The following is a 16,014-nucleotide window of genomic DNA, read 5'->3' on the forward strand; positions in this document are numbered from 1 at the left end:
TAAAAGCTTTCGTTATTTTATTTTTTATAAATGTACAAAAATAGTCTGGAAATATGGAATACGAAATACACTTGAATACTTATATTTCCTACTGTTAAAACTCATCAATCTAATACTAATCGTCAGACATTTTTTAGGCGATTGTAAGTAGTACAAATGCGTATAATGTATATTGTATATATTATGAAAGACCGCCATATAAAGAGCACCATATTCGTTGTTGGTTATAGTTGGGATTTACCGTATAAATTACATTTTTATATGAGCGTCTAGGTGTTATAGTAGGTACTTTAACGCTAATTTATGATTTTTTTAACGACATCAGATAACCCATTATTACTAAGTTCTTATATAATCCATACATTATTTGATAATATATTATATTATTATACATAAAATGCCGGTGTCTAATTTTATATTCGTGACTGAAGGATTAAAGAAATTCTGGAAATCCGACAATTCCGTTTGGACTACAACACAAAGAATACAATCACAATGACAATTATAGTATATTTAATTCCTAAAAGTATAATATCATTAATTCACATTTTGTTATTTATGTATCTCTAAAAGTCTAAATTATTTATACAAATTTAGACATTGTGTATTTTGTGTTTACGATGTGAGTCGAAAAAATAATCTAATGAAACAGTAGTTATAATTTCGGATAAGCCGAATTTAAAATATGTCCTCATAAAATTTAGGCGGTGACTATATAGTTGGAATTATACGCAAACAAAATAATAATATATCCCAAAACAAACCAGCACTATATACCAGCTAAAAATACTAACGAACTAATGGAATACTTTGAAAAAAATGTATATTTGTAGTTGGTTTAAATAACTATATATGCGTCTACACATTACAATTTTATGCTATATAATATACTTATGTATGTGCATTAAATTATTATATTATATTTTTATGCATCTGTGGATGTTTGTCCTGGTTATTACTGATTACAAGGTTCATCTTTAATATTCATCGAACGTAGTTAGTAATAACTACGAATAATATTTATCATAACGCAGGTGGAAAAGGTATTCGAAAATTATAATAAAATTGTGCTGCAACGTTAAATGCATAATGAGAGTGTATTTTCACGTCGTGTGTGTAGATAAATATATAAAATACCTTCATAGACTAGTTAGGTATATTGGTAATCATATTATGTGTAGCATACTAGCATGCCCGAAGAGATACAGAATTACTAAAGTTTTGGTTATTGGCGATCAAAAGCTTATCTATCAATTTTTGGGCCATCTGCAGTGAGAGTTGGTCTGTAACGGGCTACATGGAAAAATAACATAAAAATTATACACAGCGTGCCCGTTACAGCTTATCAATTTGACAAGCTTTTGATAGCCAATATCAGCTGTTAGGTATTTAGTATTAAAATATTTGATAGACACATGGTTAATAGATAAAAAAAAATAATAAAACGAACACTGATTTAGAAATTAAATACAACATACACATTATAGTATTATACGTATATAAAATTATTATTTTTAAGTAATTAAATTTAGAAGGATACATTGAGCGTAGATTTTGTTTAATATGTTCAATCCTTAGATCATATACATTTAACTACTATGATATCCATAGTGCTTTTCGAGCGTTTGATTTTAATCATAGATTTCTATACTATTAGGTACTCTATGGGTTTTAATAAGTACCAACCTTTTTATTATGTCCCCTATTCGTTACATTATCTATGGTTATGTGCCGATTTTGCAAAGATCAGATCTTTAGACGATTACACAATACTTTTTAATAATATGTTCTTGTCAGAAACTGTTTATCGAATTACTAACTATTTTTTTTTTTTTTTTTGATTGTAATTCATACCTTACGGTACCTATAATTGTGATAAAATTCCTAGGCACTTTACAGTATACACGCATGTGATAATATTTACTGTGTTTTTTTTTGATCTATTACAAAAAAATACAAATTGTATAGAAGTATATGTTCCATAGGTTCATACACGTGAATAATAATATAGTGTTGCAGTTTGTTAGCCTGAATTATTTTCTAACAATATTCGTTAGTCTTTCTCATATTTACAACTAGAATCATAGTGTCTGACATGTGTTGTCCATTGTTTCAGAGTTTGAGTTCCAGCTCCAGATCAAGAAGCGCAACACCGGATTCGGATTCAAATAGTCCACCTATGTCATGGTCTCAAACAGAAATAGCAGTACCTACACCTTTACCCAAGTGAGTAGACAATTTTTCGTTTTTGGGTTACTGACCTCGCTCGAGAATCGCAAGAAATTGCGTACCGCTTTACGAACGTAAAAACTCGTGTAAAACAAATAGTAGTAATAGTGTAATAGATTGTTAAAAAGCAATAAAAAAAAAAAATGTATACATACGTAAAATATTAAATAACTTAACAGCGGAATTAATCACTATTATTGCTGAACAACAATATCGGTAGAAATATGCGAAATAAGTGATATCTAATGAAAACAGAAATCATTAACACACAATTAATTATACCCATTTATATTATCTTTGAGCGCACGTAGTTGCATTAATCGATTATATGTCCATTATATAATATGTTAATATGGTTTTAAAATGATTTGTAATCGTTTTTCTTTGTGTTCGCGAGTCATTAATCACACACAATAAAACAAAATAGATTAATACACTGAAATAAATTAATTTAATCGATTCTTGACAAGCGTGCCTTTAGCCCCATTATAGGAATAATCTATAAATGAAAATATAACACATATTTATTTATTTATATTGTTCCTGCTCCATATAATTATTATTGAACAATATCGTATGAAATTAAGTTGTAATGTACCTTATACCTCTACAATCACTCAACTTCTATAGTTGCTTAACCTGTGTTTTATCTTTTATGTGTGCAACTGCGTACTACACTACTGCAGTATTTTAAATTCAGTCAAATTGCATTTTATGAACACAAGTTTTTGTATTTCGCATATGAAGACGTGTCTTGAACATTCTACTTAACTCGTATCGGATCGCTGGACTACGATTATTTCGTGTTAAAAATGTTATGTTCACCTATGGCTATATAATATTGTGATATTATAATATAGGCATAATAAAGGTGCATCGGGCACAACTATATGGATACTAAAATAACTGCCGACCACGAAACGGTTAATTTTCAACGAATATATTGTGTGCATATCAATCGTTTATATCGTTTGCTCACATAATTCTACCCGATGCTTTATATATTTCATTTTGACTTCAATATTTAATTACCAATCTGTACTGTACGGTACATTTAATAATTTATTGCATATACGATTTAATTATATATTTTGCCTGAGGTTGCATTTGATGTATATTATGCACTAGAATATTATAATATTATAATATTCATTGCATATATAGAGAATATGCGTGCAGTCGAAAAAATAATTATAGCGCATATGTGATTAACCGTTAAACGTTTTAGATAAAAATTAATATTCATAAATCATAATATTGTATGCCTAATCTAGGACCGATATAAGTATTAAAAAAACTAAATTTGATGGGAATGCTTGAATTAATTACAAACTGCGTATAGTTTGAAAATATAGATTTATTTTTTCAACAATATTTAAGATACTCAAATAGTTAAATACCTAATATTTAATACGTTTAAAAAATGGTAATACGATTACCATTGTCTTTAGTAAAACGTAATTTGATCTTAAAAGTTGAGTGGAGCTATAACAACTATAGTAACTATTTTGCAATTATTGTCCCTCAAAAAAAAAAAAAAAATAGGTCAATAAAAATAGTAAATACTCAGTGAACTTTATACAATGTACCTTTACGGCTATTCGTATACATTGCATTATGTCCAAATAGTCCAATTGCTACTTTAAAAAATATCCTAAGTCATTTGAATCAAATTCAAAACAAAATTGTATATATATGTGGCTTTAGAAATACATTTGATAATAATTGTAAATTAATAATATGTTGTGTATTACATACATGCATGTACCTACAACAATATTGCTGTCATTTCGTCTAAACTAGAAAAAATGGCAAATCGTTTTATTTTCGATTTAGATCTTCAACAATATGATATTATATCCCGTGCCCCGTGGACCACATCTCATTGGGTTTTCTCGAATCGTCCGACAACGGGAGCCTTTTATTTTATTAATCCGATTTTGATACCGCGCAGTGGAATCCGACACAATAATGTCTATTTTGTGATGATATCGTCTATGCCTGCCTACATCGTGCAAATAATAATAGGACACGACTGGACGATAAAATAATAATCAACATTTCAAACCGGTGCCGCTGTAGTGTGGTCTTGGGTCACAGGAATTAACACTCAAGTATAGTAACCGATGATGGCCCTATATATTTTATTACCCATGTTATACCTTCAGAGAGTGCGTACGTTTTCCTTGGCACGCTCTACAGGTGCGAGCTATAAGTGCGTCGTTCGGTGTATTATGATAAACGCTTTCGCACCATATGTACACTATAATACCGTATGTGCGTATACACCAGCGGTCACCAAACTCTTCGATTTTACAATTTTTTTCCAATTTAAACAAGAAGCTCTCAGAGCGAACCGTACAGACACCGAACACGTCATAATAATATAATTGTACAGACATTTGCGGATTCTTGGGTTTATTTTTTTTTTATATATTTTCAAAACGCCTATTATTATTCTTAGTTCTTACACATATATATTATTCTTTGAGATTTAACAATAACCATTCACGTGCATACAAATTATATCGGTAATAGTTGATTTCAAATTACGAACAGAGATTTAAATGATTTTGATTATATTATTATTGATGACGATAATGTACTGTTATTTATGTAAAATACTTTAATTTCATAGTACTAACTGATGCACATTATTTTAATTAATTATCATATAATCTAAGAAACTGCATACTTTTAATAACCTTTATTATAATATACCTACCAGTGACCAATCAATCAAAACATTTTTCTAAAATGTGTTATGTATGAATACCTATATAATATTAATTTGTTCAATTATATGTAACCGAAGTATTTGCACATAGCATATACTATACTATAGTAACTATAGTATCACCTATAGTTAGTACCTACATATATTGGAAATTGACACTTCGAGTGAAATTTTTTCTACTCAAATATCATACGAATAATACATAATAATATGTATTTTACCCCCACTCGTTTTAATTCACTTTGACTATTCAGTTTTGCAGACTGGTAAGCACAATAACCGCTTGTCCGTCACGTCATGTCATTTTATACCGAGCATATTATAATACGCTAGAACAGTGTAATATAATATAATATGACCAAACACAATTATGACATAATTACCGTTTGCAAAAGAGGGACAGTACTATTATAATATCATTTTCAGCATGATCCACCTTCTGCCTTATACTGATTATACATCGTTACATTTGACAACAGTATATAGTCGCCAGTCGGCTGTCGGCCGAATTGGTATACCTAGGGACTAGGACATATTGGTGCACATTACAATCAGTGCACACTCACGTTTGATGCATGTCAAAAATTAAATAAAAAAATAATCGATTCCCATAAAACCACCAATGCCTAACCATGTCCTCACAAAATCATTGAGATGTATAGTTTATTTTGTTTGTCTTTATTTCATAACGAAATATATTTAAAAACGTGTCCGATTAAAAATATCATTCCTTACAATTTATAAACGTTCGTTAAATAATGCCATTTAACACTTTAAAAAGAAAAACAAATTTATAAATAACGAATTTAGTACAGCAACGATTCACAAATATGTGTTATAGCGTTCACTTGAAAATAATTAGAAATAAAAAGGTAACTCTCCAATCTCCATAATAAAAATGGAAAAATGAAAATAATTCATTGTAAAAATAAAATCAACCAAACTATTCAATTTAAATTAAATTTTTAATCATGCGTTCATTATTTCCCAATCAAATTCTTGCATATTCCTATACATTAATGTAATTAACTAACAGCGTGTAAGTCTATACTACCCTACCTAACCTAACCTACTAGCATTGTTAAAATTCCAAAAGGTAATAATTTAAAATACTTATTGACTTTTAAATTCTTATACAAGGTCGAAAAAAACTTTAAGTGCAATGTAGGTAGTTTAATCAGTGACGTACCTAGGGGGGAGGGGGCTAAGGAGGCTTCAGACCTCCCACCATTGGCCGTGTTATGGATAAATCGTATATAATAAAAGGCAAAGTACAAAGTCAAACCATAATGATATTTCTTATAACTGTTATGAAGAAAAATGTAGGGTATTATCAATTATTTGTAGAGGTAATATTTGAAAACCTAAATCAAATACATATTATTATTAGTGCTGAAGAAATAATTAATTAAGTGACTAAAAAAAAAAGAAAATTACATTTCAACTTTTTGAAAGGAATGCTAACAGCTATAGGAAGGCCAAAGAATTTTCAGCTGACCAATATATTATATTGCACTATAGAATTATTACAAAAACAAATGTTTTTCTCGCTATACGTTCCTCGAGAATTACGATATTTATATTTTCCATGCAATAATCTAATATAGTATAAATATATTATATTAACTAATAATACTAGGTTGTACTTAAATTTAAATATTTATAGACACTATTTTACCTAAAAGCAATATTATTTTTTTTTTCTTTTAAATGCCGGGCTCCACTGAGATAACTCATGGGGGAACCCAGGAATTCTAAATTACATTGTAAGTACATAAATAGTGTAGCAATATAAAACACATTCAATATTTAATACAAACCAAACATTTTTATATTTCATTTAAATAATTGAATAATTATATCTTATAGCCATAGCCATAGTTGTGGATACTTAAGACCAATTGAAAAAAAGAATTATTGTTGCTTAGCACAAAATAAGTTATAGTCAGGCCAAAATACAATCTTAATAAATTGTAGATAGGTATGCATAAGCACCACTGGTTTAATTGCTTGTGGTATTGACGTTTTGAAATAAAATGTTATATTAGTATATTCCCTATATTCTGTTAGGTATACCTAAATATATTAATAAATTATATAAATATATGTATTATTTTAATGTGCTGGTACCTTATGTTTAAATTTCTTTGATCCCCCTTCTATACAAAAATTATGTATACGCCACTGGGTTGTGTGCTATGGTAATAATGGCCTAGTATAATGTAACGGATATCAAACTCTGATTTAGTTTTTTTAGCCCACTTCCCTCCCCCAACTGAAAAGTTCTGGGTACGCCACTGAGTATTATGGTAAACTCCTATGCAAAATGTATCTTAATTTAAAAGTGAGATTTCCAAACAATTAAATAGACATAATTGAAACAGATATCTCATATATATAACTATTAACTATAGATAAGTATTATAATCTTGCATTATTATTTATATCAAATCAGATAGGTTCTCGATTAAGAGAAATGGATTATCAGATCGTGGCATAAACATCATAACTGTAATTAACTTTTATAACTTTTTAAAAAACTTTTTACGATGTACGTCTGTAGCTAACAACTCGAATACATTATATACCGTAAAAAATTAATCGATTAAAACCTTCACAATTTATATTATAATTAGGTATGTATTTATATAAATGTAAGTAGGTAACTACATTCATTGTATCAGTTTAGATCGCCCGTATAAATTTTACAACACTGCAAAATGCTGCCAATCTTACATCTTTAAATGTTGAAGTCCACTATGACATAAAGTAATTTTCCTTCTGTGACCTTAATTTTCTTATAGGTACTTTGACTTCTATTACATATATTATATTAGCGCTAGTACATATGTGGTGGTTAATTTATAGTTTGTAACATTTTACCACCAGAAAACATTGCTATTCAACTGTAATGCATTATACATTATAATAGTCATACGAATAAAATATTCCACCGTTACCCCCTATAGCATATTATACGTAATATACAACAGAGAATATAGAAATACGTATGAAATTATATTTGATGTTTATTTTTCTCAAGGTTTATATTTAAATATACAAAATTAAGTTAAACGCATATGTAAATAAAATCTTTTAATACCGAGATTTAATATGATCTGATTCTGATGTATAGTATATTTATATATATACTTATTCTTTATAGTACAAAGTGTTTAAGTATCTATATGTTTAATAATCTGCTGTTAATTTATGTACACGTTCAACTATATTTGACGCGTGTTATGTGTATTATATTCATATGTAGTCATATAGGTATACCTATGAGTTATAAGTTATTACCAAAGTAAATAAAAAAAGGTGGATAAGTGGATGTCGCTCTGCTGTACAGTAGGTTACAAGTGGGTCACTGTAATGGATGGTGTTAAATTTGAATTCAATGATATAATATCATTGTATAAGAAAAACGATTCTGAGCGAAAACGGTCAGTCAGCCTATGATTTTACCAAGTATATTTGATGATATTATTGTGAATAAAGTAATTTATATATAACCTATTTACTCGGAGCCTTGTTTTAAATTTTCAATCTTTAGCCATAAAAGTTAAACATTTTATACATTTTTAACCACAAAATAATTAATAAATTATAAATTTGATAAATGTTGTCAAAATTTGAACTTTAAATGCTTATAAAAAAAAATTGTGCCTATGTATTTTTAATATTTTTCAACTGCTATTAGAACGATATATCAGGAGCCTTATATCAAATTTTCACGCTTTTTTACCCAACAAATAAAAATTTATTGATATTTATAGAAAAAAAAACTAAAAAAATTGAAAACTGACAATGTCCGTAAACAGCTCAAAAAGAGTCAAAATATTTTCAACATTTTATGGTGTATAGAAAATGCTAATATAAACATTCAGTGAAATTTTCAAATATCTACAGTCATTCGTTTTTTAATTACAATAAAATAAGAAAATTGTTACATGAGAAATCGAGTAAATATCAAATGTTGTATAAATATAAATTTCAGACGCTCATAAAAATTTAATTTAAGTTTCTTCTAGACATTTTTTTTTTGATAAAGGTAGACAAACTTATGAGTAATCTTATATTACATTTTAAAATCTTAGATTTAAAAAGAAAATTTTTTATGAATTTCTAACTCAAAATAATTTGCAAATTTTCGTGATTTTTCCGTATTTTTTCAAGATTTGAACTTTAAACGTGTATAAAAAAAAACTGTGACTAAGGATTTTTAATTTTTTTCATCTGCCTTTGAAACAATAACCTAGGAGCCTTCTATTAAATTTTCAAGCTTTTTTACCCAACAAATAAAATTTTATTGATATTTATAGAAAAAAAATTTAAAAAAACTGAAAACTGACAATGTCCGTAAACAGTTCAAAAAAAGTCAAATTATTTTCAAAATTGTATTGTGTATAGAAAACGCAAATATAAACAACCAGTGAAAATTTCATGCATCTACGGTCATTTGTTTTAGAGTTACACCAATAACCGAAATCGATCTTGTTAAAAATCGATTTTGCGTAAAAATTCCCGTTTTTCCTTAATTTTTCTTTTGTTTTTCACATCGCTTTTGAAAACTACTGGGAAATTAAAATTTTGACCTCCCCAATGCACCAACGATATTCACTTTCCCATCGAACAAGATACTGAAGTCGAAAATTGAAGCATTATTTCGACTACTTATCGTGTACACAGACACAAAAATAAAAAAAAAAATAAAAAAAAAAATAAAAAAAATAAAAAAAAAAATAAAAAAAAAATAAAAAAAAAAACACACATCATTGTAAAATCAATACATTCATCGTTTCACTCAGAATCTAAAAATGTTTACCTGTTGATAATTGTTGGTATAAGAGAACGGATTTCGGATCGTACTCAAAACTCAAAAGTAATTGTTTTATCGCAGCGCGCATGTTAAACATCGCAAACGTACATAATTTACTGATCGAGAATCACGAGTAACCGGAATATTTGCTGTGGGAGGGGTAATTTTTTTTTTATACAAAAAGCTTTAAAATGTAATACAAAGTTCCTCATACATGGTTCTTTTCTAATAAGATTTTAAAATTATCGAAAATACACGATCGCAATTTTTTTTTAAAGCGTTTGAAGTTAAAATTTTGAAAATATTTGTAGAAATTTCGAAAATTTGCAAACCGTTTTATGTAAGTATTCAAGAGTCAAGACTTGAAAACTGAATTCAATTGCCCTTATACAAATTTTAAAACAAAAAATAAATTAGGCACAGTATTTAAATATGCATTTGAAGTTGAATGTCTCTGCAATTGGATATTATCAAAATTGTAAATGGATAAACGAAAAATAACGATTCTAGTTAGGCATATTAAAAAAAAATATTGTTCGCAGAAATTTAAAACTTTTTGCTGATATGCATATTATTAGTTACATTGCACAATGTTATTTTCAAAATATTTTTATTTATTTTAAGCTATTTATACCATTAACCTATTTACGGTACGTTGATATCGACTTGTAAGTTATAATATTATTTGATGTTTTTATCATAATATAAAATAATAATAATAATAATTTATAAAATATCCTTAGAATTAATATAGGTTGATACACTGTCTCCACTCAGATACATTTTAGAATTCAAATTTAACACATCCGTTACCAACAGTAATACCTACTCTGATGAGTGATGAGGAGTTTACTCGAAATATTATGCTGTACAGCAGAATGAGTTCCCAGGTTTTTTAATAATTATTCTCTCCAGTCCAATAGCTGAAGGCATATATATAGTACTTTTAAAAAACTTGAAGAATTTATGGTTCTGAGATTGTTCAGGTTTGTTTATATTTATTAAGGCCAGACTGGGCTACTAAACCCGTTGGGCAAGTCCTCAGCTATTGTTGATTGCCGAATTGAAAATTAATAACTTAAACGTTTTCCCAAGAACTCTAAAATTTTAATTTAATATACACGGCAATTATGGATTACTCATTGGCTATTCCACTTCTGGTGGATTCATTGCTTGTGCAGTCTGCAAAACCGCAAACTTTATGTTTTTAATTATAAAATATATTTTAAAAAGAGCAATTTTTCAGTAATTCGATTTTATTTAAATCAAAAAATATCTAACATTAATACGATAAAATATATCAAAAACATCGTCGATTAGATTCATGTTTTGTGTTGATTATTATACAAGAAACAAATAATCATGGTTATATTTTAAGATTTGGTGATAGCCAGTTTTCTTGCTTGTTGTACTTAGCTGATAAGGACATTTTGAACTGCAAATATTATTGTCCCTAGCGGCAAATCTTAACTGTAATAATATGTACAGTCATATAACAGAGTTTGCCCCCTTAGCCAAGAATCATGAAATCAAGAACCTTGCAGCCGACCAGGGGGTAATTTGTTTGTTTTATTTTTGTTATTGTTCACGCGTTTAAAAGCCATAATAAACCTCGTCGTGTACATGAGGACCGCGAGGTGGCTGACCGTGGCCAATTTAATGTTTTAAACAGTTTAGAGCGTTTATTACAATCGCATATTACACCTCTACATAAACCAACGTCGACTAACGATAAATAACTAAATAATAATACATATACTTATGGAAGTGACTGGCGACGACCTCCTAAGGGGCTGCAGCAACGCGCGGTCGGACCGCTTTTCTTTTCTTTTCTAAAAACCTATAAAATCACAACGGTAATAATAATTAGTATGAAATTATATTTATTTGGGGAAACGAAATGAAATAAAATATCAATGTATCCAGAACCTAACGGCTTGCAATTACTTACATAGTAAAATTATATAATTTTTCTTGAAAATCACTGGAATAGACAAAGAAAATTAATGGCGACTATATACAGTAATCAGACATTCTGTATGTATTACTTTACACTAGTGGACGTGAAAATCGTATGTTTTTCGCGTAAAAATACTTTCGGATGAATGCATTGACGAGGCTAATGCACTTTTGCTTTTGCATGTGACTTCATTTTTATGTGCTTTCGTTGAAGATAATAATGTAATAATAGTGCGTATCGCGGAATACACGGGTTTCCGTTGTTAAATATTACGCCTCGTCTCCTTCCTCCTGCCGAGTGTGTGCATTAACGACTGTTGCTTAGCTTAATTTTAACTGTTTTTTTTTTCGTCGGCAAGTGTAATGTAATATAATATATCATTTTTTGTACAATTTGTAATGTTTCCTGCCGTTCCAAGGCTCTCTCCACTCTCGTAATTAAGCGCCCGCTCGCTCCCGTAAACGGTCTCTCTCGCGCTGTAGTCCATGCGTATAAGTACATATTATTTATTATTATTATTATTATTTTTACTCTCCGCGTTGAATTTTCCCACCAGTCAAGGTTGGCATTAATAAGCCACGGACACGACCAAACAATAGCTTATGAATTAACCACCGCAAAACGAAAGCTAGTCACGTTTTGTTTCGTTTGTTTTAGCGAACTCGATTTTTTTTATATTTAATATTGTATATTATTACAATAGGTTTTATATTTTCAGTGGAATTTTGTTGTGTGTGTATGTGTTACACTGAGGTTTTTCGTATGATATCTAATATTATTATGTAGCTATCGCCCGAAAAACCAACCAAACCCACAACACAATCCTTCTGGGAGTACGTTTTCGTTTTTAATGATTATATCAGCCACGTAGGTATACAACATAATAGATGTTCACTTAACAAAGTTCACACAGACATGAAGAACGAAACTGTTTATTCGGTACCCGGCTATATCAATATATATATTATGGGTTGAATACTTTTACAGTGTTATGATAATAATAATAATAATATGTTATTTGAATGTCATTTAATGAACCAGAGTACATCAGACTACCACTCGATAGGTCAAGGTTATTGCGGGTAGGTAATTAAAAATATGACCGGCCCCAGGTAGTACCTATAATATGTGTTTCCTCGGGGAACCAGAATGACGGTATAATAGTAACACCTTGAAACCATGCGCTCATCATGCTGTACTAATATAATACCTAATACAATAAGATGCGGACGATGATATACACTGACTCATTTTTTTTTTTTTGATTACGGTTGACCGATCGATACGAATCTATTACTTCACACGTATTATATTATACTCGTCAGTGCTTACGCGGCCTTATAGGGTTACCCTACGTCCCGGTTTTTCCGGAACTGTTCCGGTTTTGAATATTTTTTATAGCGTCCCGTTGTCCCAATATAGAACGTTTCCGTTCGGCCAATCGTCCCGGAATCAAATTATGGTATTTTGGTTACGAAAAAATAGTGTGTTAGAACTGATGGTTTTACCGGTAGGTGGGGGGGGAGTGGTACAACTTTTCCATAAAAATTATACATACCAAACATTATTGTCCCGGTAAAATAAAAGTAAGTAAAATATGGCATCGCCCACCCTTATAAATTATAATTAATAATTGTACGTTTCGATCGACACCGCACGCATACAAATATTTCGCTATTCCATAATATACCAAATATGGGTATTTAATGTATAGGTGCCAATATTTGCTACACACGATAATATAATATTATTATGAACCAGACGACGGCAATTTAACAGTTTAAAATACGATCATTAGCTATAATACCATATTGATCGGGATTTATGAATACTACAGTATTAGCATTCATAATCAATGCTAATACTGACACCTACTACACGCAGGACCATTACACACAATATACATTAATAAAATATCTAATATTTTTCCAGATATACGGATCCCAATCACGAACCGAGAGTTGTGTATTCAAAAAAAGACGTCCGCCGAATGCCTAGTGCGCCAGTTCTACCGTCGAGAGACATATTCCGCAGGAGCAATCGAAGCAATAATGGTATCGTCGCTTCTGAAAGTGGTGTGTATAATACTGTATATCTTACATATTTTGACCGTTACGTTACGTTACCATCGAAGTGATCAATTATGAGATTATGCCTTTATCGTTGTAAGATTATTTTATCGTTGTCTTATAATAGAAAGTATTGTGCTTTATTCTGCGAGACATTCAGGAAGCCAACTATCCGTTATGAATTAGGCTATTAGCGTATAGTGTATAATATTATAGCGTATACCAATAGGTTAAACAATAAGCATAATTTTGAAAATGTTTAAATATAATAAAACTATATTCAAATATAATAACAGTCAAAGTGCATTCGGTACAAATTATATTAACATATTGTAATTTGAATGTGCACCTACTGATAAAAATAATTATTTTAACCGTTGTAAGAACTTGTAACCGTCTCGTACTCGATCCAGTATAGCAACAATGAATAAAATCAAAAAACCGTATCGGAGTAGCAAATACTGTATTGTTATTAATTACAATTAAACAGTTAATTAATATTCGTTACTGTATAGAATAAAAAGTGCAGTTCCAAGTATAAATAACAATGTCACTCGGATATTTTTTATCCAATAATTTTCTCGGAATGATTAAGTTATTCGAAGTGCTAAATAACAAATTATTGTAACGACAGGCGTGAAGATTCTCAGACTCAGATACCTAATAACCATCTCCAAAAGCTCAGAAAAGGACTCCTTTAAATATTAATATATTATATACCCCTCTTATGCTAGGGCCCACCTATGAGGTTAAGTACCTGCCTTAGGGTTATCCCAAAATCATATCAAAACGCCTGTAGTATTTTCGTCACTTTAAACAACGACCCGTGAATTCAATTTAGTATAATATTGTTCGCATCACTGCGTTTATGTTTAAAATTATAATACAATTCAAATATTGTACCTTATTGTGGCTCCATAAGTCTGTCGTATTAATATTATTTGTATTATCTTATTTTAATATTATTAAAATTTACATTTATTTTATATGGTAAAAGGCTTAAGTCCATTACTTAATAGTATTTTGAGAAATCCTAATCTACCAGTAGTCACATAAATACATAATCACTACTCGATTTTCCCTATGGCTATAATTATGAGTAACTATTATAATATAATATTACATAAATCGTAAAATAAATGATTTCACGATTTTAACTATTAAGTACATCTAATTTTATGCCTATTACAACTATTACTTCAATCGTGTAATTTCAATGTTTCAACTTCAATTTAAATCTAAAGAAAATAATATCATGATTATATTTTGTCAACCACTATGCCTATTAACGGCAATTACCAAAATCTCTCCACTTTTCTATTTCTACTTTTATTTAGCTTTTACTTCCAAACCGAAATGCATTACAATATATATGTACACACCTACCTATTTTATTATAAACTCTAATAACTGCCTATGTAATAATTATATTTTGAGTGCTTGAAAAATTATTTGATTATTATCATTACAGATGGTATTACAATGGTTGGTTTTCAAAGACTTGGCACCGTACGCGGCTACAAATTCGAACAACGACCGTTACCTATGGTCAAAGACAGAAATCGTAGCGGTAGCGATCCACTACATTTGTACTCGAGTTCTTCTGACGAACACGTCGGTTCTCCTAAGTATGATGAATCCATTTATTTTTTATTTATATAACCGACCTAACGTTCGATTTCTTTTTGCGTTTATGCAGCATGGATTTAGTAGTGCCTAAATCTAGCCTGACCCGCAGTCACGGTTGTTTATACGAACCAAGCGATAATCACCGGGACGGTTCCCAATACGTGGGATTCGAAGAGATGTGGCAAAATAACAATTACCAATTGGAGGTTTGTAGATAAATTATATTAAAACACGTACACTACATTTGAAACTACATATAACGCATTATGATAAATATATAAATAATTAGATAGCAAATACAATATTTAATATTAAAATTACGGTTTATTTTTTTACTTTATTTACAGAAATCGTGTTCCTCCGTCGACGAAAACACTGGGAGGACTTGGCCAGACTCTCTCAGCGACGAAGATTTGGCAAAACTACGCCCTCTATTGTTCCTCGAACTTTCCTCCATGTTCGACAGTGCTGGTATACCGTTTCATAAAGGAAAACCACATAAACGCAAAAGAAGAGAAGGTAATTAAAACTGCAAACGGAGACAAACGTTACAAATTGTGTTTATAGT

The 16,014-nt window shown here is 29.7% G+C and overlaps 2 protein-coding genes across 3 annotated transcripts in view; one reads left to right on the forward strand and one right to left on the reverse strand.

Moving 5' to 3' along the window:
• LOC132943977 (rho GTPase-activating protein conundrum) overlaps positions 1–16,014 on the forward strand; it is a 65,545-nt gene that overhangs the window by 46,987 nt on the left and 2,544 nt on the right. For both annotated transcript variants that reach the window (XM_061013167.1, XM_061013168.1), the window contains exons 4-8: positions 2,117–2,226; positions 13,681–13,823; positions 15,289–15,445; positions 15,517–15,652; positions 15,794–15,965. In XM_061013167.1, the coding sequence (XP_060869150.1) occupies positions 2,117–2,226; positions 13,681–13,823; positions 15,289–15,445; positions 15,517–15,652; positions 15,794–15,965 (718 nt within the window). The remainder of the gene's footprint in view (positions 1–2,116; positions 2,227–13,680; positions 13,824–15,288; positions 15,446–15,516; positions 15,653–15,793; positions 15,966–16,014) is intronic.
• Positions 10,269–16,014, reverse strand: part of LOC132943980 (uncharacterized) — a 33,680-nt gene continuing 27,934 nt past the window's right edge. The window contains exon 5 of the transcript XR_009664400.1: positions 10,269–11,628. The gene's annotated coding sequence lies outside the window, so the exon portion shown is untranslated. The remainder of the gene's footprint in view (positions 11,629–16,014) is intronic.

The sequence above is a fragment of the Metopolophium dirhodum genome, chromosome 4 (assembly GCF_019925205.1).
Source record: "Metopolophium dirhodum isolate CAU chromosome 4, ASM1992520v1, whole genome shotgun sequence".
NCBI lineage: Eukaryota > Metazoa > Arthropoda > Insecta > Hemiptera > Aphididae > Metopolophium > Metopolophium dirhodum.